Here is a 22,363-nt window from a genome sequence, read left to right as displayed (position 1 = left end):
ACACACTTTAATCTCAGCCATTTATATTTTTACTTAAATTCTCAAGTAAGATATTTTTTATTTAGGGAATACTTTAAGAACTCAAATTCTGCTGTTACTAGTAATTTTGGCATGCAGCAATATGAAATGATATTTTTGAATGATATTGTCACACTTAGTGTGCAACAGAATTTCACAATATTGGTACACTTGACAGCTTTACAGCATGGGATGAGTTTCACGGCATCCTAGGTCATTTATTCCACTGAGCTGTTGAGTGCATGTGCTGGCTGCTGTCTTTCCCACATTCACTGACAGGTTTGATCCATGCCTCATTGGTGTGCTTGGATTAGCCCTGTGCAACTCTATGGATGCCAACAGATTAAACAGACCTCCCTGAAAGTAGTAGTGTGTTTGAGACAGCCTTTCAGGTTATCATGCTTCCTAATGCTAAAAAAACAAACAAAAACAACTTTTTTAATTAGAGCAACTATGGCAGATGCAGTGGTGAATTTGTTGCATATGTCTGATATGAATGGCATGCTGGGTACCAGATTTTTTTTTTTTTGACATCTACAGTGACAATATTAATATATTTAATTGCCAGTTAAAAGGAAGACATTTATTTAAACTCATGAGTGAAGCTGTACTGATAGCAGAATACATTATATCCCAGGCACAGAGTGGGCCTCTCTCTCTCTCTCACTTGCTCGCTCGGTCATGTGTAGCACTGTGCCCACTCAGCAAGTGCAGGCATATCCCACTTCCATCTGCTTATGACCTCACTGGAGCTATTTGTTTAACTCTTTTTCCAAACCAACATAATTGCACGGTACTGCAATCATGCATGCTGGATTCGGAGTTAGCATTAGAGACAGAAATATTTCTCACTTTCTTTCTGCCTATGGGTAATTCTTTTTTTTATATATTATTCCTACCTTCTACCTTCCTTTGTTTCTGACTGTTCTGATTATTCCTGACATATTTGAATACATGTGCCAATCTAAGATGAAAAACGAAGCACTAGTCCTGTATTAATTTCATTCACTGAACCTGCCCGGCAACTCTCATTGCGAACTCATCATTCCAAATCTCTAGGTGTTTTTTTTTTCTTCAGTATTCCTGTTCATGAACATACACAGATTGCAGTACATCAGTTGAAAAAAATGGGTGTGTTTGAAAAATAAACTGAACAGGCTCTGTGGTATTTCAATGGTGCCAGACTGGACTTGCTGTGGCGTTGTGTACTAAAAACAGAATATCCTAGTATTGATTAGCAGGCTGGCTCAAGGCATTGCTGTTGGGCCTGTCCACTGGAGTGAGACTCATATGGGCTGTGGGGACGGACTGGAGTTGAGGTGTGGGGGTGAGTTAATCTCCCTGAACTGGGGCAGATGTTGTTGACGAGCCCCTATTAGATCAGCTAAAATGGCCGTGGGAAAATGGCATCCAATCCTTACGGGGTCAGGACTTTGAGCTGACCCTCACGGTCTCTTCCTACCTCAGAGAGCTGTCCATTCTCCTGCACTTCTATCTAAGAGACAGGCTCACCTCTCCTGCCTATGTCCATTGTCTCGTGCTACTATTGTATGTTTGCTGTTCTTGTACACGTAAACCTAACCTCTTCCTCTTCTTGCAGCACGTGTCACGATTTTGGTTCCTCTCTGTGTTTTATGTTCATGTATTAAATGTGTTGATGCCTTGTTCACTTTAGTTTCACTTTTCTCTTTAGTTTACATCAGTCTCAATATCATTTTACTCCATTATTTGCCCCCAACACTCTTAAAAATAGGTTCCAAATTGTTTTTTTTGTTTTTTTTTCGCAGTGATGCCATTTTGGGTTCCCCAAAGAACCTTTCATGGAACAGATCTTAAAAGAACAATTTTTTCAACTTCTTAATAATCTGAAGAACATTTTTTTCACTGTAACAAACCTTTTATACAATGGAAAGTTTCCACAAAGGTTCTTCATGGAACCATCAATGCCAATAAAGAACCTTCATTTTTAAGTGAAGAAACTCCAAAACAGTCAGTCATTTGGAATGTGAATGTCATTTTTTTATATGTGTAAATCAGATCAGGTCATACATTTTAAATATGAGCAGTTTCAGTATTATTTGACATTTAAAGATAATTACAAATAATGTCTAGGTGAATGTGCCAACTTGCTTCTCTTCTCCAATGATTCTGATGTTTGTTGGTAATTATAGCCATGGTTGAATCTCCATGGCATTACACAACCACAAAGAATGTAGAGTGGGAGGTTTAAAGGGCGGTTGCCGCTCCAATTCAGGCTTGGCCCTGCAGTCCAGGTGCAAGTGACTTGCATTGAAGTCAACATAAAGTAAATAATTCTAATTAATAGAATCCTAACATAAAGGGTCTGATTCTTATGGAAAGGCTGTGGCTATATAGAGGAAAGAGCAGTTTAAACTTTTAGTAGGTGATATTGTGTTGTAATTTGATCTGTGTCAAAAACTTTTAAGTATTGTTTCACCATGCCAATCTTTAGACCCCCTACCTTCATGCATATGTATGTAAAATATGTAATATTCTGTAGAGGTTTAGGTTGTTTAGGCCAATATCCAGAAATTCCATTTCTATGTTCCATAAATTGCTGTCAGCACAGTTCCCACAGCTAATCACCAGTTACAATAAAACTTTAACCTTTCTCTGGTGCAACCAGTCAAGGCCACCCTTCGTTTATGTTAAACGCTGCACATTTGTAGTATTTGGGATAGAGTTTATTCATTGAATGATTCCCTGGAGCTTCTGTTGTCAATCACTCTGAGAAGTGGTGGCCTGAAGGGGAATTAGTCATTATGATATTTCAGTGAAACCCCTCGTAGAGCCGTGGAGCCTTAACTGAGAGTATGGAAATTTCCCTGAATGTGGAACTACCCTGCCCTTAACGTCTGCACTGCTCTCTTGGGTGGAGCAGGTGCAGTGAGTTTCTCTGACGCAGGATGGAAACAGGTTTTAGGGTGCCTGTCTTTAACCCAGCCTCTCCAAGATAGAATTGGGTGGAGTATGAGTGACACTAGGGCAGATGGCACCGTTTTAGGGACATATCAACCAAGAGAAAAATGTCAGAGGTTGTCTTTCAGAGTTTATTTTATTCAGCCTGATCTCATCAGAAAACTATTTTATGAGCTGGCAATTTCATATGAATTTGTACAGTGTGATTTGCATTGAAAAGTGCTATTTTTTTAGAAAAAAAAGTAATGATGAATGTCCTAACCTGTAAGCAGATTGTATGAATTCATATGAATTAGCCACCATTTCACCAAAACATAAAGCCGTTTTGAATTGCCATGAGAGTGGGTTGGTTTTATTTGAGTATCAACTTCTCAACCGTCTCAGATATTTCTCCTCAAATTCCTTCAGAGAAATAAATATGGACACACAAGAAAGTTGTTGTTGTACAGTAAGAGTATAGAGTATAGTAAACTAACATGGATAGCATAGTTCAGATAATTTTGGTCATAAAGGAATTTGCTGAGATATATTTGACTCTTGCAGTTTTAGCTGACTACCGATGACACTTTAAGATTTCTTCTGAAACTCTAAAGGAGACATGTGAGATTATTAGGGTATTTCACTCAGGAAAAAACCCCACCTGAGAAGCAGAAAACTTCATGAATTAATTTGCTCTCTATTTAAAATAACACTAACATCTCATTTGGGAATTTTCTTTATGGAAACTTTTGAAGCAGATCTTTATAGAGTCCACATATTTTGGTGAATAGTAGAAGGAGAACATGTTGATAAGTGATACACAATATATGTGCAATGACAGTGAAAGCAGTTGGGAAAGTAGAGACAATACTTGCAGTACAGAGGTTAAGGGGTTGGGGGCAGGGATGTGAAACTGGGGAGATTAGGCCTCTCATCTAGGCCACAGATATTGATTAGTGTAGGTTGGGTCATCGAGAAGAAACAGAGATTGACAGATGAACAATAGTATTATGCCTGCCTGATGACTCCTTGTCATGTCTGTAATGTCAGAGGTTTTGAGGATGCTTGGAAAGTACGTACATTAGTCCAACTCATCAGACATTCTCACCAATCCCTCTCTTTTTTAATCCTCTGTGTTATTGGTGAATGTCTTCACTCAGGAGAACATCTTATAGTTCTCTATGTGCATAGAAACAAGACCCTACGCAGAAGTGCCTCACTTGTTTATTGATTAGTTGCCATTGTCAGTCAGTCAGTCAGTTCTCTGAAAGATGTGTATTTGTGTGCCAAAGTCTCATATTAGGGCATTCGGGGGTGGGGGTCTAAAAACGTAACGCTTGTTTCCCTTTATATGCTACTTTTTCAGCAACTGTGTCCCACTCCAGTTTCTTTCACTTCAGTTTCGGTGGGTAAGATGTTTCAGTCAATAAAAGAATGATAATGAGCCTTAATGTTTTGTCATTTTTTAAATTTCTTTGTGGTTCATAATGTGAAAGGTTAAAGGGGTCATTTCCTAAACCTAATTTTTGAACTTTTTGAACTGTTTTTGTCTCTACAATGACAGCAAGTGAAGAACAATGTAAGGACCAAAACAATGTATAGGACTCCAGTGACTTTCATTATATAAACAAAAAAAAAAGAAAACACTCAGACATTTTTCAAAATATCTTCTTTTGTGTTCCTCAGACGAAAGAAAGTCATAAAGGTTTGGAACGACTTCAACGACACAAGGATAAATGATGACAGAATTTTTATTTTTGATTGAACTTTCCCTTCAATTTACTCTAGACGTGAAGCACAATAGCATAAGAGCATAAGCATATTCCATTTAGACCATAATACAATAGAATTGAACAAAAGACAGATGCTTAATTGTATTTGTTTTGATATTTCATGTCATAGTCAGTCACCCAGCATTGTGTCCTGCTTTTAAGTATTGTCCTCTTTGGTTCTCTTTGGTTCATAAGTTTTGCCTTTATAGTCTCAATCACAATTGCATAATATGATATTTTGAAGTGCTTTAAAGACACTTGCGTACATCAACAGCCTTATTATTTTGTCCACTCCAGCCTGTCACTCACAGCAGCACTCCAGAGTCTATTAGCATGTGAGTGAGCTTGTAGAAAGATCAGTAGTTGGTGTGGCTAGCTACTTGCAAGAGTGAGAAGGAACACCAACTAATGAGCAGTAGCCGAAGATAACGTAAAATAAACAAAACCCAGCATAAAAGCCCAGAATCCCTTTTATTGTTTCCCCTTCATTTTGGCCACCTTTCATCTCATTGAGTGTTGTGTACGCCGATGTTGACTGTGCCTACAGGCCTTGCTTGTCAAAATAGTATTACCGTGGTTTTATAGCTCATTAAAACGCCCTGTTTCGTGGGAAACCAATCTTGGCTTTTAACAGTGGGTTAAGGTGATATCCTTTTCACCAGTGCCTTGAAAATGCTCTCTATAGGTCAAATGAGACGTAAAGCTCTGAAATGCACACTTTGTTCCACGAGTCGAACCCGAAAAAGTTCATTCGCATCCCTCTCTCCAAACCCCCGGCAAATATCACACCTCGGATGCATAAACATGCCTGAGCTCCACACATCAAGCCACGCAGGGGGCCTGGCCGGCTATAGAGCCGCACTGTGACACCAATCAGGAATGATGGCAGCCCCTTTTGTCATGCTAACAGGAATTGCCTCTTCTCTTATTCAAATGCTCTCCTTCTCTCCCTTCATCCCTCTCTCCTTCCTCATGGGCCATGTAAATCCATACTTAGAGAGTTTGAAAAAGAGGGAGAGCGAACGAGAGAGGGAGTGAGAACTCCCTGTCCCCAGAACCGTTGATCGGTGGGCCTCTCTCCTGGGGGTCAGCGTGGCTCTCGCAGCGTCGAGCTGTTTCCATGCCCAACCGAGCGCATTTCATATTCAAATGCTCCAATCAGGCCTGTGACCCGCAGGGGGCTTTTTTACAGCCCGGGCCTTGGGTCAGTGGGTCAGGATGGTGATTTAATAGCCAGGGCGATGGGAGAAAAAAGGGAAAGGAGTGATTTAGTGACTGAATGAGTCATAAAAAAAGCATTTTTCTGAAGTTGTCTTGTAAATGCGTGTAGCTTGCATCAGTTTGGCGCATTTCTCTCTTCACCTGACTAAGGCACCTGTTTGCGCCGTTAAAATCACTGAGGACGTGTCAAGAGTGACAAAGGTTTAAGGTCCTTCTGTGGTGTGGTGTGTTATGGGGCAATCTTACCTGAGCATCTTGTTATTCATGTCTCGATAGGTGTGTTCGCTGCTAATTACATAGAGCTGGTATATATATATGTGTAGGCTTGTTGTCATGTACTAATTATTCTGGAGACTGTTTTGCCTGCATGTGAACGCTGAATAAAATTTGATGTTAAGTTGTCATTATTTAGTACACGTCTGACATATGGTGGTTTGCCCTCTGGCGTACACTGTGGATACCTATAGAAGCTAATGATACAGCAGGTATAGCTTTAACACAGTATTGAAATATACCAGAATGAATTTCACTACACACAGAAACATGTTTACCCAAAAGTACCTGCAAAGTGAATGAATCAGAAACAGAACAGAAAGTTCATAGTCAAGCAATCAGAAGGTATTTGTTTGGTGTTATTTAATTTTTTTATTATAATAATCATAATTATTTTTTAAATAATTAAATTAAAATGTAAAAAAATCGAATGAATTGGAAACAAAAAAAAGTTCATAGTCAAGAAAGAGAAGGTATGTGGTTGTATTATTAATTTTTTTTAACCATTATCATTTATAATTATAATTTTAAGTAATTCAAACAATGTTTTTTCTTTCAAATTATTATTAAAATAATTAAGTAAAATAATTACTTTTTCCAGAAGTTTGTATTGTTTAATTACATTAAAAATAATTCTTCAGAAACGGAGCAAAAATGTTTATAGTCAAGAAATCAGAAGGTTTTTGTTTTTTTATTATTTCATTTTTAATTATTATAATTATTTTTAATTAATTCAAAATTAATCAGAATAATGAAAATAATAAAAATTCCTGAATTATGTGCTAGTATTATTATCATTATTTTTTATTTGAACTATTTGTATTTTTCTTTCAAAATGAAAACGATAATTGTGAAAACAAGATTAAAATAAGTAAAATAATTAAATGTTCCTAAACTATGAGATATTGGAATCCAGTACTACATGTTTAGCAAGTTTCTCTAGGTTTTCTATAATCTTCTCTAGACTGTCCTAAATATACTCTAATATGCGAAGGGCTGATGGTGATGGGTGTTTAGCCGTCTCTTGATTGGGAGTCGTTAGTATTTAGCTTAAGTCCGTTGAGATGTAAAAGAGGCCTGTGTGTGAGAGCTGCGCTGCCCGCAGAAGCTCAGTAGCAGCCACTTCAGTGACTGACAGGTGGGTCAAAGTTGGGGATTTAAGGTGGCTCGGGGATTTGTGTGAGGCCCAATAGCCAGCCCCTTCTTTTACCCTGAACCAGTGAAGTTTTCAAATGCATGATGATGTGTGTGAGAGGAAGGGAATTAAAGAGAGAGAGAGACTGTGCTTAAAGTTGTGTGTGTGTGTGCATGGGTGAGTTTTAGCACAACCTTCAATGAGCACAGCTGTGTCGGTGCCTGCATGTGTTGTTCTCTCAGCCCGTGGAGAGAAAGAGCTCCTGCAGGTCTGCCGACTAATGCCATCCTGTCTCTCTCTTTCTGTCTCTCTTTCTCTGGTTTATAGCAACAAGCAGTTGCGTGACCTAGAATATGGCTGATAATAAAGTGATAATTCCCATTCTCTTCATCTCTACAAAATGATGTGCATCTAGACCAGGGGTGCCCAAACTCGGTCCTGGAGGGCCGGTGTCCTGCAGAGTTTAGCTCCAACTTGCCTCAACACTCCTGCCTTTAGGTTTCTAGTATGCCTAGTAAGAGCTTGATTAGCTGGTTCAGGTGTTTAATTGGGGCTGGAGCTAAACTCTTCAGGACACCGGCCCTCCAGGACCGAGTTTGGACACCCCTGATCTAGACAAACATAATAACAAACATTTTATGTCACATTTTCTTTTACCTTGCATTGTTTTGTCTATGGCTTTTGAGGATGAAGGTATACCTAATTTGTCTAGCTTCTATCAACAGATAAATTTGTGGCAAAATACAGAAATACAGTTTGATTGGATGGAACCTTGACATCAACAACAAAAGATATGGCAAGTGTTTTATAAACCTATTTATTTTGCTATCTATGATTATTATTTGCACTTACATTATTTGCTTTTTTTTTTTTTTTCAGAACAGAACTATGACCCCTTTTTGAGTCCCAACCCACCAGTTGCACAACAGGTACAGGTTTGTCACTGCTCATGTAAAATTGCTCTTAATAATTACTAGAAGGACTTTCTTAAAAATCCTTTAGTACTCCACAAGCAGCATATTGAGGATTTAATGCAGTTTGACAGAGCTCAAGGGATTTGTGCTCTAGACCCTCAAAGGCTTCCCGAGTGTCATAACCCTTTGTGTAGAGCCTTTTAATGGAAAGGACTGCATTGTAAGGCAGGGGAATCACTGAACACTCAGGGGAGGAGAGCCTGATTTTCATTGACTCTAAGCTGAAAACAACCATACAAATATTATTTTCTTAATCAAAGAACTGTATTTTACTATTAAGATCATAAATACACTTCTTTCTACCTGAAATGATGATTAGAGCTTTTGGTTTTTAAGTATTATTTTGTAATAGTCAAGTTTTAAAGCTCATATATAAACAACAACAGAATTTGCTAAATCTAAATTGCAAACCATACATACACAAGATATCAAAAATGAAAGACAGTAGCACTTTACAATAAGGTCTTAATAATGTATTACTAAATGTTTAAATTAACTTTAATTAAGATTAATAAATGCTTTAGAAGTATCTTACATTGTTAGTTCATGTTAACTAATGTTAAGTAAAGAAACCTTTTTTGTAAAGTGTTAGTGGTGAAAATGGTTACATATATTTCTATTATTTGTTGCTTGGAGAAATTCTGCTAAATGAAGCAAATTAAATATATTTAAAATGTATACATTATAAATTATATTTAAACATACACTACCATTCAAAATCTTGGGCTCAGTAAGATTTTATTTTGGTTTTCGAAAGTCTCATAGGCTTACAGAGGCTTCATATATTTGATGAAAATAGCTGAAGCAGTAAAATTGTTAAATATTAGTAGTCTTCAGTGTCACATGATCCTTCAGAAATCATTCTAATATATTGATTTGCTGCTCAAGAAACATTTGTTATTATTTTCAAAACTGAAACCTGTTGTGCTGCTTAATATTTTTGTGGAAACCATGATACATTTCCTTCAGGATTCTTTGAAGTATAGAAAATTCAAAAGAACAACATTTATTTGAAATACTCTTTACTGACTTTACTGTAACTTTTGATCAATTGAATGTGTCCTTTCTGAATGAATGTATTAACTTCTTTTGTACTGACCCCAAACTTGTGAAAGGTAGTGTAAGATCCAATTATAGCTATGGGTATTTAATCTCTGTCTAAATTTTATTATACTGTGTTATATTAATAATGTGCCCTGAAAAAAAAAGTTTTAAGGTCAGACTGCAAACACTTCTCTTCAAAATGTTCCCATACCACTAGCTCAGTGTAATCCTGTGATCCGTCAAATAGAACTTTTTAGCTCTGTTACATGCTAGACCTCCCACGCAATAATAAAAAGTTTTCTCATTGTGTGGATTTCTCCAGAAAGCCCGTAAAGTCTGAGAAAATCGATCCAAACAAGCCTTAATTCTGTCATTAGGTGAGAGAGAGTCGCTCTGTGATTGGCTGCCCGTCTGCTCCATATTCAGAGGTGCTGGATGAGGCAGAGGGCCCGCCGGGAAAATGGTGTTGTAATCAGGAGCCGGCTGTGCTGCCTGATCAGGTATGAAGTCAGCTTCCACCTTCCTCAAAATCCTTCCTCATCTTCCTCTCGTCTCATTCATGTGGAGCCTGATCTCATGTACTATTACACTATATGACCGCGGGCTGTTGATAGCTGGAGAAATGAGGCTGTGAGAGAGTGTATGTGTGGGGTTTGGGGGACTATGAGATGTTAGTGCTAGTAAGTTGGGTGGGGGTACTTTTTTGTTCCCACATTTGATTATTCAGGTTGGTTGAACTAAATTTTTGAACTCATAAAATTCGGATCCCCTTTGGGGGCTATTTACATATATTTCAATCCCCCCTCCTACAGTCTCCCCAGCTTCTGTCTTTTCCCTCTGAATGTGAAAAAAGAGGGCAAAGCAACCAGGCCTGTCTGGTTTTTAAGATGTCACTGTGGTGTGAAATATAGGCGAACAAGCAGGGCTTTGAAACTCAAACTGAACCCCCCCCCCACACACACACACTTACCTTCTGTTTCTCACTCATACACGTACTTGCACACAGAGACGACAGACCACCCCTCTCTCTTCATGCTGCCTAGTTGGTGAGCGCTGTGCCCACTGAGACAGATCCATCTCTGGGGTCGTGTGTATGTTCGTGTGAGCATGTGTGACAGTGCGTTTGTGCGTTCAGTAGGCTGGTGGGGTACAGGCACCAGACGCAGATGTTTGGGACGGGACTGGCGAGGATGCACCTGTAGTCACTCCATCATGTGCCAAAGACTCTGGCATCTCTTAAAGTATTGGTCAAAACAGGTCATATGGCATTTTATCTTAAAGAGATAGTTCATCCAAAAAAAAACAAAAAACGTTTTGTTCCAAATCTGTATGGCTTACTTTCTTTTGTGGAACACAAAAGAAGATATTTAGCAAAATGTCTCAGTGTTTTTTCTTTGTCCATATAATGTCTGTTGGACCTTTATTTTATCGGAAAAAAATAGTAAATTATTTTGGGGTAGGCCCTCATTTGAGTGAGATGTGTTTTGTTGTTGTTGGTAATGCCAATGCTTAATTCGAAAGATGCTTCTTATGGACGTTTGGAAACGAACTCCCTGTTAATTTGACATAACACAAACACATGTCTCCTTGGATTGATTTATCAAGGGGCGTGAAATAGTTTAATTGTTTCAAATGAACACACTCGCGCCCCTGCATTGTGGATTAATTTTCTGACGAAGTCTCCGAGGGCCAGGTCTTAAATTTCGCATGGGCCCGGTGCCCGGGAGCCCGCTGGAGAGATAAAGAGAACACATATGTAGTCAGGCTCAGTCACGCTCCAGTTGAGCCATCGCAGCACAGAGAGTTACAGCTGGCATGATGGGAACACTTGTTTGTTTAGGGTTGTTTTTCTGCCGAGTGCCATGGTCTGGTTGGATGGCACTTGTTTTGTACGCTCCATCTGTGTATGTGTGTATGTGTTTGGTAAGTATCAGGAGCATGGTGAGGGTGGTAGTTTTCTGCCGAGTGCCATGGTCTGGTCGGATGGCACTTGTTTTGTGCGCTCCATCTGTGTATGTGTGTGTATGTGTTTGGTAAGTATCAGGAGGCTGGTGAGGGTGGTATTTGGGAGGGGGGGCAGGGTGGCATTTAGTCAAAAAGTGTTCCTGGCTCCCAGTATCTCCCCCCACCCTCCCCCAGTCCGCCCAGCTTGGCCGTGTTCGCTCCCCAGCGCGCAGGCAGAATGCAGCGTCAGGAACCCGAGCACTGAGCTCCCATTGTGTATGCTAAGCAAAGCGGAATGGCCGGGTGACAAAAGAGGGAGGAGTGGGGCTCAGGGAATACAAAGCCCGGGGGAGGGAAGGGATGGTGGGGGGGTAAAGGGGGCGTTCTGCCGCTGAGGGCTAAATAGATCCACTCAGCCCCCCAAACCCCATCCATAACCCCTGTCCCCACCTCCGAAAAACACCCCTCTTTCCCATCCCAACCCCTCTGGAGAAATTGGTGCACACTATACAGGCAGAGCTGTAAACTTAATGAGTCAAGTTTGAGATGAATTTTGCACTGTTTTGAACAGTAAAATGTGGTAATGCAAGAAGTCTGAAATGCATCAAAGGATTTTTGAAGGACTGACATTTGAAGCAGTGTTGGTTTTGTGTATAGACACATAATAAATAATATAAATTATTGCAACTTTATAACTCACAATATGACTTCTGTACATCACAATTACTACTTTATATCTTACTGTCTGACTTTTTATATATTTATATATTGCTGTTTCTTGTTATTGTGATTTTATTTCTTGCAATTGCAAATACATAATACTGTTCAAAAGTTTGGGGTCAGTAAGACTTATTTAAGAGAGAAAAATTAATTAATTAAAACTTTTACTCGGCAAGGAGGATACATTAAAATTAATCAAACTTGACAGTAAAAATGTATAATATAACAAAAGATTTTTCTTCCAAACAAATGCTAATAAATTCATCAAAGAATCCTGATTTTTCTTTTAGTTTGGTTTCCACAAAAAGCAGCACAACTGTTTTGAACACTGATAATAATAAGAAATGTTTCTTGTAAATCAGCATATTAGAATGATTTCTGAAGGATCATGTGACACTGATGACTGGACTAATAATGTTGAAAATTCAGCTTTGCAATCACAGGAATAAATTACATTTTAAAATATATTACAATAGAAAACAGCAATTTTAAATTGTAATAATATTTCACAATATTTCTATTTTTACTGAGCAAAAGACTTCTTTCCAAAAATTTTTTTTTTTTACCAACTTCAAACTTAATATTTCACAGCAACTTAATTTCTCATGATCGTGATTTTATATCTCATAATTATGACTATTTTGCATGCTTGCATCTCATAAATGTTGCCATTACTCTAGTATACAAATTTTTATTTTATTTTGTCAGGCAGTGTTGTGTGTCAACTGTGGTTACTGTCTTAAAGTTCAAAATAGTTGTATGCAAAATTTCCAGCAGGACCTGTAACAGATTAAATTTTACTCTGCCATTTTCAAATATGGTTTCATTGAGAATAACGGCTGATTTGACTTGATATTACTTGGCTTGCGGATTCTGGGACCCCAAGCATACCTAAGTCACTATACCAGTTGGGTCGTCCATTGAGCGGCTCTGGGTGCCTTTCTCAATGATGATGTTCAAGTTAACATCCGAATGGCTTGTAGTCATGGGGAGCTCTGATTCTGCCCTGTGGGCTGGAAGTTCACAAAGCCAGGGGCTGGTCTTTGATGAACCCTCTTCCTCGTTCTGCCCTTCCTCTGCCCTCTCAGATGCAAGGTATCTTCAGCACATCAAAGAGAGGATCCATACAGAGTCCACTTGATGCTATTACCCCCAAAACACACACTCGCAACCCCCACCTCTCCTTACGCACACATACACCGGCCAGCGCATACACTTTACATTTGAAAAAAAAAAAAAATCACCCGTCCCATCTGTTTGGCTATCTACTGGTCTCCTTGCCCTCTGTTTGTTCTGGTGCGGTAGGAAGTGGCTCACTGGGTGACTTTCCCCATCTTTTGTGATGTGAAATGAAAGGGGAGGTTTGAATTTGCTGCTGTAAGACCCTCGGGGCAACAATTCGGGTGCCCAAGACAACGTACGACAGAGATAAAGATGCCACCACCCAAAGGTGTGTATGTGTGCCGGGCCAGAGGTGAGCATGAATGTCGCTCGTCAGCCTAGCGTTCTCCCGGCAGGCCTGACCCGTGGAGTCATTATCCCTCCAGATAAATCACCTCGCAATCAGTGTGTCTGAAGCCCCCTGCTCTCCAGATGATTCCCCTGCTGATTGGCCTAACTGGACTCCTGTCTGAGGAACGATTACCCTGCATTGTTTTCTTTATGGCACATAGATTGAGCTGTTGTTAGCATTCGCTTGCAGGGTGGAGGCAGCGTGTGTGAGGCCGGGGTGTGCTCTGAGGTCGCTCTCTCTTCGTTTGATAAGAATAACAGGAAAAGCACAGGCGAGCTTTCATTCTAATGATTTTGAATGAGCCCTTGAAATGGCAAACTATGATTACTTGAACAGGAAATTGTAGCCAATTTGTCGAGGTTACGGCCAGATTCATCAATGCCGCAACTGGAGAGTGAAATGATCAAGAAATAGTTGGAACGTTGTTAGTGAGATTATTTGGCGTTGACGCTAGAAGAGGGCACTACTTTGACACTACTTGCAAATGAGCTTTTATAAGCCTGAGTTCCAGTGGTCAAGCCTTTATTTGTATTGCTGTTTACCACTACCTAAACACAAGAAGATACATTTTCAATGACATTTATGAGCATAGTTCTCCATGTTGGGTTTCTCTTCTATTTTGGTAAACTGGATGAATTTTGATCCCAGTATTCATGATAGACTGACAACAGTATTGAGGTTCTGCTACATCTTACAAAACATTGCTTCTGAGATATACTGTGCTGTTGTAGATGTGAAGAAGTAGGGTTATATTAAAACAAATATCAATCCTCTCAAAGTCCTTCTTAAGAAACAGTGCATTTATTTATTTTCAATTTACTTAATGGCTCTCCTGAATTTTCAAGAAAACATGCAGAGTTGTAATAGGCATAGACATTGGGAGACTGTTTAAGTTAGTGGCTAACAAGTGTAGGTTTTTCAGTATCAGATTTTTAAACTATTACCTCTAATCCTAAAAAATGTCTTCCCCACTTATGTCTGGGCAAAGCCTGAAGAGCCAGTAGGATTGTAGGTGGATGAGCATTTATATGTATATGGAATCCAAAAGTCTTAGATGACCCTGAAGGATTTAAACATAGAATAAACAGAATATTTCAGACAAACTGAAGAAAAAAAAATATTATGACATAACGAATATAAAATAAAAGATTCTGCACTATTTCTAGGTCACTAATTAAATAAGTCACTTTGTAACATGTTATGTTACTCTTTATACAGACGGTCAGATGTTCTTGTTTCCACTGAAGCTCAAGATGCTCACGAGATTTTACATTTAATGTGTGTCAAAAAACAAAGAAGTTTTCAATTCATTATAATTTTTCACCCAAATTTAAAAGCATTTTCACTACTGGTCTCAGACATGTGAACCTATATATAGTAATATATACTTATATGTACATTTCAAAACAGCCTCCTGTAACTTAGTTTCATATTCAATCAACACTTAAAACCGAGTCTTGTAATTCTGCTGAATTGTAATTATCTGCATATTTCTTGCAAGTATATACGCCACAGGACAGGGTGTTTCCACAAAAGGAACAAACAGCGAAGAACTGCTTCAAAGAAAGAGGGTCCATGCATTATTATAAGGATTATGTATACTTTATGAATCTTTGTTGCTCTTCCGTCTTTCATATGCTCATGAAAGTGGGTGGAAAGGTCTCTGTGTGTGTGTGTGTGTGTGTTTGTATGTTTGGGGCAGTGAACCTCACACTCTCTCTCTTTCGTAATCCTCAGTTCCCCAGTTTACGGCCGTCCTTAACTGTTACGTTCGCCCCACACTGCACTAACCTGATTTTCAGGTCTTGTTCATGGGCAATATCAACTGTAAATGTGCTAGAGAGAGAGAGAGAGAGAGAAATGAAGATGTTGTGTTGGGTTTGGGCTCCTAGGTGGGGCTAAAATGCAACACAGCTGAGCAAACCTGGGCCACCACAACAACATCTTGTGTTTTCTTTTTTAATCCACACTTTCTCTCGGCTGTCTGTTTGAGAAAGGAGTAGGAGGAGGAATGTACCAGACCCATTGTGGGAAAATAATAGACCCTGAATGCTGATGGTTTTCTCTTTTTGTTAGTCTTCACCTAGAATACATGAGGCAGGGCGCAGAAATGACAAACACAGAGCTTCTGCATCTGGTTCACATGAAAGGCCTGTATACGCCTGATGTAAACACGCCATCAATGAAAGGCCAGATTGACATCATTCTGCTTTGAAGTATTGTACGGTTAGTTGGGAAGTTGAGGAAGTTTAGGATCACCATCCATTCACGAGAGGTTTATTGCTTTTGTAGATTAATACCTTTCTTTTTTTTTTTCTTAAATAGAGCAAAGGATTTTGAAAATATATCAAAAATTGTCTATCTATCTATCTATCTATCTATCTATCTATCGTCTATTTGTCTGTCTGTCAATTTTCCAATACCAATTCCAAAATTGCTTTATTGACATGACTGTAAAAAATACAATATTGCCAAAGCTTGGAATATATGTGGAAAAATATAATAATAGCAATGAAAAGATCAAAATAAGAGAAGAAAACATGAAGACAATTGAAACTTAAATAAACAGTGTAACAAATTAGAATGTGTGCACATTTGATACCACAGTGTTTAAACACAGTGTGTGTCTGTCTGTCTGTATATCTATCTATCTATCTATCTATCTATCTCTTGTTTGTCTCTCTCTGTCTATCTCTCGTCTGTCTGTTTGCCTGTCTATCTGCTTGTCTACCTGTCTATAATCAGCCAAAAATAGGAACAAGATCACCATTAACATACAAGCTAAATGCAATAGAGAGAGTTAAACTGGGTTTAGTCAGCGTGTTCTAAGGCTAACTCTCTGTTTGGGTGTGGGTCATTTCCTGATCTTTCTGCAGGTGGAGACCTGACAGACGTGCCAGTCCTGCTGCCAATTGTCCTCCGCCTCAGCCTGCAGACATGGCTTAATACTCACACACACACAAACACACACTCATGCAGACTTACACATGCATACTTATTTCAGCTTCATCTTTAAAATCACTCAATCATGCACCCGTGCCACAAACACAAATACTGCTGAAAGCATGCATGATTGTCAGCCTGTCAATCACATCATATGTCAACTACCTCCCATGATTCCCAGGCTGTCACACATGATCTCACACAGACCTGTTTGTGCATTAAGAACATCAGACAAGAATGCAGATACACAAACGTAATATGTAGAGTTAGGTAACTATATTTAAACTCTTACTATCACTCTCTCTCTTACGCGCACACACACACACACACACCCATTTCTATTACATAAAACACCTTACTCAGCCCCCTTTTCCCCGGTCATGTATGAAAGATGAATGAGAGCTTACATGTTCCTGTCAGAATCCTGATTTTGGAAATCGCTCTATCAACAAATCTCACCCTCCGCCCTCATATGTCACAGCACGTAATGAGCAGTGCGTGAGGAGAGCCTGTGTTGTAATTCCATGTAACATACCTGTTCAGGGTGTTCTCACACTGAAAAAGACAAAGAGAGAGTATAAGGGGAAGGCTATGCTAACAGCACTGAGTGTTTTTCCTCTTGCTTGTTGTTTACCATAATAATATCTATATGCCTAATAACATATGCATATGTATATACCAGTCAAAAGTGTAGAATAATTAAGACTTTTTCATGTTTTTAAAAGAATTCTCTTATTCTCACCAAGTCTGCATTTATTTGATAAAAAATAGTAATATTATTTTACTATTTATTTTTACAGTGATATTTTATCATCATCATCATCATTATTGTTATTATTATTATATAATGTAATGTTAAAATTTTAAATGTTTTCTATTTAAATATATTTTAAAATGTAATTTATTCCTTTCTATTTCAAATAAATGCTCTCTTGAACTTTCTATTCATCAAAGAATCCAGAAGAAACAGTTTCCACATAAATATTAAGCAGCAAAAATGGTTTTTAACATTGATAATAAGAACCATTATTACTACTTGAGCAGTGAGCACCAATGATAATTGATAATAACTGAGTACCAAATCAGCATATTAGAATGATTTATGTGACACTGAAGACTGGAGTAATGGTTGCTGAAAATTCAGCTTTACTATCACAGGAATAAATTAAAACATATATTTATATAAACAGTTATTTTGAATTCTAGTAATATTTCACAATATTACTTTTTTATTTTTGATCGAATAAATGCAGCCATGTTTCAAAAACATTAATATGTATATATTTTATTGTTATTTAAATATTATCTGTATTTAAATATAAGAATTAAACAAACACAGAGATATACTGTAGTAATAATAATACTGCACTGTAAAATAAAAAAATGGTGTATTTAATAATAATAATAATAATAATATTTTACAGAACCGTAAAAACAACAATGCTAATATATTTGTCCATACATGTTGAAACCTCCTGTGGTCCTGCTTCAGCCACAACACATGTATCCTCATTTTTATAATAATTATTTTTGATTGAAGATGTTGTGATTCTTCAAATGGCACAGTATGGGGTGTACACCCAATGTGAGTCAGTTAGATTTGTTTGCATTTGCTTCAAAACTAATTTCTGGATAAAACTGCACGTACGTGCATGCAGGTCTGCATGTTTGTTTTGGTGTGCATAGCTGCGGTACGAACAAAGTTATGTCTATAAGCAATAAGATTTGATTCCATGGGTGGGTGAGAGTGTGTGTATCTATATTTTTGCCTGAGCATGCATCTGTGCGTGTGAGCATGCATGTGTGTGTTGTGTTTGAGTGTGTATGCATTTTGTGGCCTCTGGGTCTGTCTGTGAATCATTCTCATGAGGTAAACCCCAGTAAAGCTGTCCTAGTCCTCTCTAATTCCTCATTAGCTCACGGCAGGCTGTCTCAGGGGGATTTGTGCTGCCTGTGTGAGTGTGTGTCCGGGTGTGTGTTAGTTTGAGCCCATGCGGTCTGAACGTGGAGAACCACAGGGCCTCTCTGTGGGAGACTGCCATGAGCCAGGTGTGTGTCCACTGGCAGGTGCTTGTGTGAGGGGGAGGAAGTGTTTAAACGAGCTCATTGGGTGGGTCGGCACAGCAGTGCGTTAACTAGATCACAGTTTGGGATGTTCTCCTCGGCTTATACACTGTCAGTGTATTATAACCTGTTTAAACTCTTCTCTGGGACATTCTCATGGCGTTATCCCTCACAAAAAAAAAAGTACTGTGGTACAGTCATGGTATTGGGTGCTCATACCGTAGTACTGAATGATAACCATATTCCCGTATCAGAGAAATTTTTAGCACTTCTTTGTTTGTAAAGGACATTTGAAACAAAGCAGTTCCTCAGCAGTGTAAGTAATATTTTGTATGTATCTCGTAATGAATGTTGTACCATTGAAATCTTTCCTAAAGTGTTCTTTTAATATCTAATTACATAAATGTTTGACTTTCAGTGATTTACAGGTCTTATACCACCATGATGGCACAGTTACTGGTCCACCCCACTTCTATATTTAAATGCATTGAGCTCAACAAAACAGGTGAGCCAGACGTGTATATTCAGTGTTCATTTGATATTACTCTGTTTGTCTTGTGTGTAAAGGGTTTCTGTTCCTGTTTGCTTTTGTTAGGGACACTGAGCCCCCCTCTTACCGGGATCATCTGTCTGCCTGGTGGACAAGCTGCGTCCTGCCCACTGCACCCAATTCACATAGAAATTTACTCAAATACGACAGGTACTTAAGTTAATTTTTGAACATGAAATTAATCTGCTAACCCAAAGGCCTTTAGAAAAAGGAAATTCAATGATAATTTTAAGCCTGGCCTATAATACTATGTCTAAACCATAATCATGTTTTTTTATTTTATTTATTTATTGTGATGCTTACATTGAAAAAACACTGGGTGACACTTTAGTTTTAAGTCCCGTTAGTTAACGTTAGATAATGCATTAACTAACATTAACGATGAGCAATACTTTTTGCAGTATTTATTAATTTTTGTCAGCATTAGTTAATAAAAATACAACTGTAATAAATGCATTAATAAGTACTGAAATAATTAACATTAACTAAGATAGAGTTAGTTCATGTTAACTAATGTAGTTATCTAATGTTAATAAATTAAACTTTATTGTAAAGTGTTACGAAACATGTAAATAATCATAGATGAAATTTTAAGTAATAGGCCTACAATTTAATGTGGGATACATAACAAAACATTTAGCTGAATTTTAGCGTTGGTTGTAATTAACCTAATATTGTATTTTTGTTTAAAACATTTCATTTTTACAAAAAAAAAGAGTTAATGATTAAACAATAAAAGAAATAACTAGGACCCCCTAGAGGTCACAGGCCCCCTGTTGAAAATCCCGGTCTAATTGCAAATGGTTAACATTAAAATATAGTTTTGGTGTTTTTGTTTACAACTATGAGTTTGAATCATTAAGCAAGATGATTTTCTCCATCAGTTCTGCTCTCTTTAGCGCAAACCAGTGGCGATGAGTGGAAACACATGATTTGAACTGAGCTCTTGACAGCACGAGAAGCTAAAATGTGTTTCTTTCTGCATCTAGATTTTTTTACACTTGATACCTTCCTCTGTAAAATCAGAGAAAATGGTTATTATAATTGATGTGTTTCATTTTTAATGGGTTTGATATTTACATGACACATTTGTACTCAAGCAGTTATAACTGGACACTCCTGCAATATTAGGGAAGTGCATTTACCGTAACAGAGGACTCATTCTTCCCTTAGTGGACCCAGTCAGTCCACATGAAGTGCTCATATAAATGTGTCTGTAAGGTGTGAATTTTTTTTAAAACCATCTTTTCAGCTGTATTCTGTCTTTTTCTCAGTTTGTATTGTTAGACATCTGCGTGTTTGCTGAGAATTGAGTAATTACCTGTATAAGATAGCACTCCTGCTGGGAAACACTGCTAATCTCACTGACTGGCCTTCCCCGCAGAACAGCGTTTAGCTCAGTTAGAGGCTAAATGCTCAGTTTAGCTGCACAATTTAGTGTGTGCATGTGTGTTTGAATGGTCGCTCTCATTTCTGCCTGCATCAAATGAAGGCAGACACAGGGAACAGTGTTTTGAACAATTTCCTTTTCTTAAAGGCTGTTTTGCGCGATGGCTTACAGATGATAAGATGATAATGGTGACAATTTAGGGAATCTTTTTTTCAGTGCTTTTCTCTGGAAGAGGCTAGAAATGCCATCAAAGTGGTTGTAAAGTCCAAGTAAATGTAGTAAACTCCCCTAGTGAAAACAGTTTCACTCTCCTGTGTTCAAATGATTTATCGCTGATGATAAAGTTTGTGTTCTTTTAGATGTTTTTGGCAGTCATATAAACTGTGACTTGTAATTGACCATGACAATGTCATCACACACAAAAAAATCATTTTCTTAATTAGCATTATTGTCTTGTTTTTGAGAAAAACAAATATGTGAACATCCTTAAAACAAGATCAGCTAATTCAGAATTTATCTTTATTTAAAGATTATTTAAATTGTTAAATATTGTTTACTTATTCCAATTGCCAATTTGTGGTTAACCATTACCGAAATTTAGTTTTGATGCATATATGAATAGTAAATAAATCAAGATTTACCATCACAGGAATAAATTGCATTTGAAAATATATTGAAATAGAAAACAGTTATTTTAAATTGTCACAATATTACTGTTTTACTATTATAGTATATTACTGTATATTCATTAAACAAACAAACACACACACACACACACACACACACAGTTTTTGAGAAAAACAAATATGTGAACATCCTTAAAACAAGATCAGCTAATTCAGAATTTATCTTTATTTAAAGATTATTTATTTAAATTGTTAAATATTGTTTACTTATTCCAATTGCCAATTTGTGGTTAACCATTACCGAAATTTAGTTTTGATGCATATATGAATAGTAAATAAATCAAGATTTACCATCACAGGAATAAATTGCATTTGAAAATATATTGAAATAGAAAACAGTTATTTTAAATTGTCACAATATTACTGTATTACTATTATAGTATATTACTGTATATTCATTAAACAAACAAATACACACACACACACACACACACACACACATATATATATATATATAAAATTATTTATTCATTTTACCATTCTTTATTTTTACCTCTCCTCAAGAAGTCCCAAATATCTACATCAAAATGTAGTGAGGTTAAATAAATACAGACACGGTTTTGCTTTCCAGGTAAATGTATACCGTTTTAAGGATGATTAGATATTTTTTGCTGAAAAATAAGACAAAAATACTGTTTAAGAAAGGTTTTATTCAGAGAAACTCTTTGCAAATCCCTGTGGGATTCTCTTTATTCCAGGGGGCCTCTTTTTTAACACACATTCACAATGTTTTATAAAGCGTGGACTTCCTATTTACATTTCCTAAGTTAATTATACTTTTTGCACAATAATCTTAACCCATTTGAGATACAAATGAAGACATAATTTATTCCCTTCATAAACATTTTTTCCTTGTGGGGACGCAAGTTTGTTTTTCAGAAAGTCTGTCCCCATAAGGACAGCAAAACTTCCACACACACAAATCTATGCAGTCCTCTGGTATTTGTTCATTGTTTTTCTTCTCATGTCCAATTCCCTGCAGGTCCTGAAACAGGACTGAAACCAGAACAGACCTGAATATTCAGTTACGGATGCATTTTCATGCGATTGTCCAAAAGAAGGGCAAGAAGCTGTAAATGATATGCCATGAGGAGATCATATTAATATAACACACACACACACACACACACACACACACAAGCATACACACACAAGCAAACACACACAAGCAAACACACTCAAAATAATCTTCTAGTA

The 22,363-nt window shown here is 37.6% G+C and overlaps 1 protein-coding gene across 3 annotated transcripts in view; it reads left to right on the top strand.

Annotated features, from left to right (window-relative positions):
• LOC107751984 (uncharacterized) overlaps nucleotides 1-22,363 on the top strand; it is a 50,918-nt gene that overhangs the window by 13,023 nt on the left and 15,532 nt on the right. For all 3 annotated transcript variants that reach the window (XM_016567803.1, XM_016567802.1, XM_016567801.1), the window contains 2 exons: nucleotides 18,959-19,045; nucleotides 19,136-19,240. In XM_016567803.1, the coding sequence (XP_016423289.1) occupies nucleotides 18,959-19,045; nucleotides 19,136-19,240 (192 nt within the window). The remainder of the gene's footprint in view (nucleotides 1-18,958; nucleotides 19,046-19,135; nucleotides 19,241-22,363) is intronic.

The sequence above is a fragment of the Sinocyclocheilus rhinocerous genome, unplaced genomic scaffold (genome assembly GCF_001515625.1).
Source record: "Sinocyclocheilus rhinocerous isolate Xijiao unplaced genomic scaffold, SAMN03320098_v1.1 scaffold662, whole genome shotgun sequence".
In the NCBI taxonomy this organism is placed as follows: domain Eukaryota; kingdom Metazoa; phylum Chordata; class Actinopteri; order Cypriniformes; family Cyprinidae; genus Sinocyclocheilus; species Sinocyclocheilus rhinocerous.
This window is presented reverse-complemented; position numbering and strand designations above follow the sequence as displayed.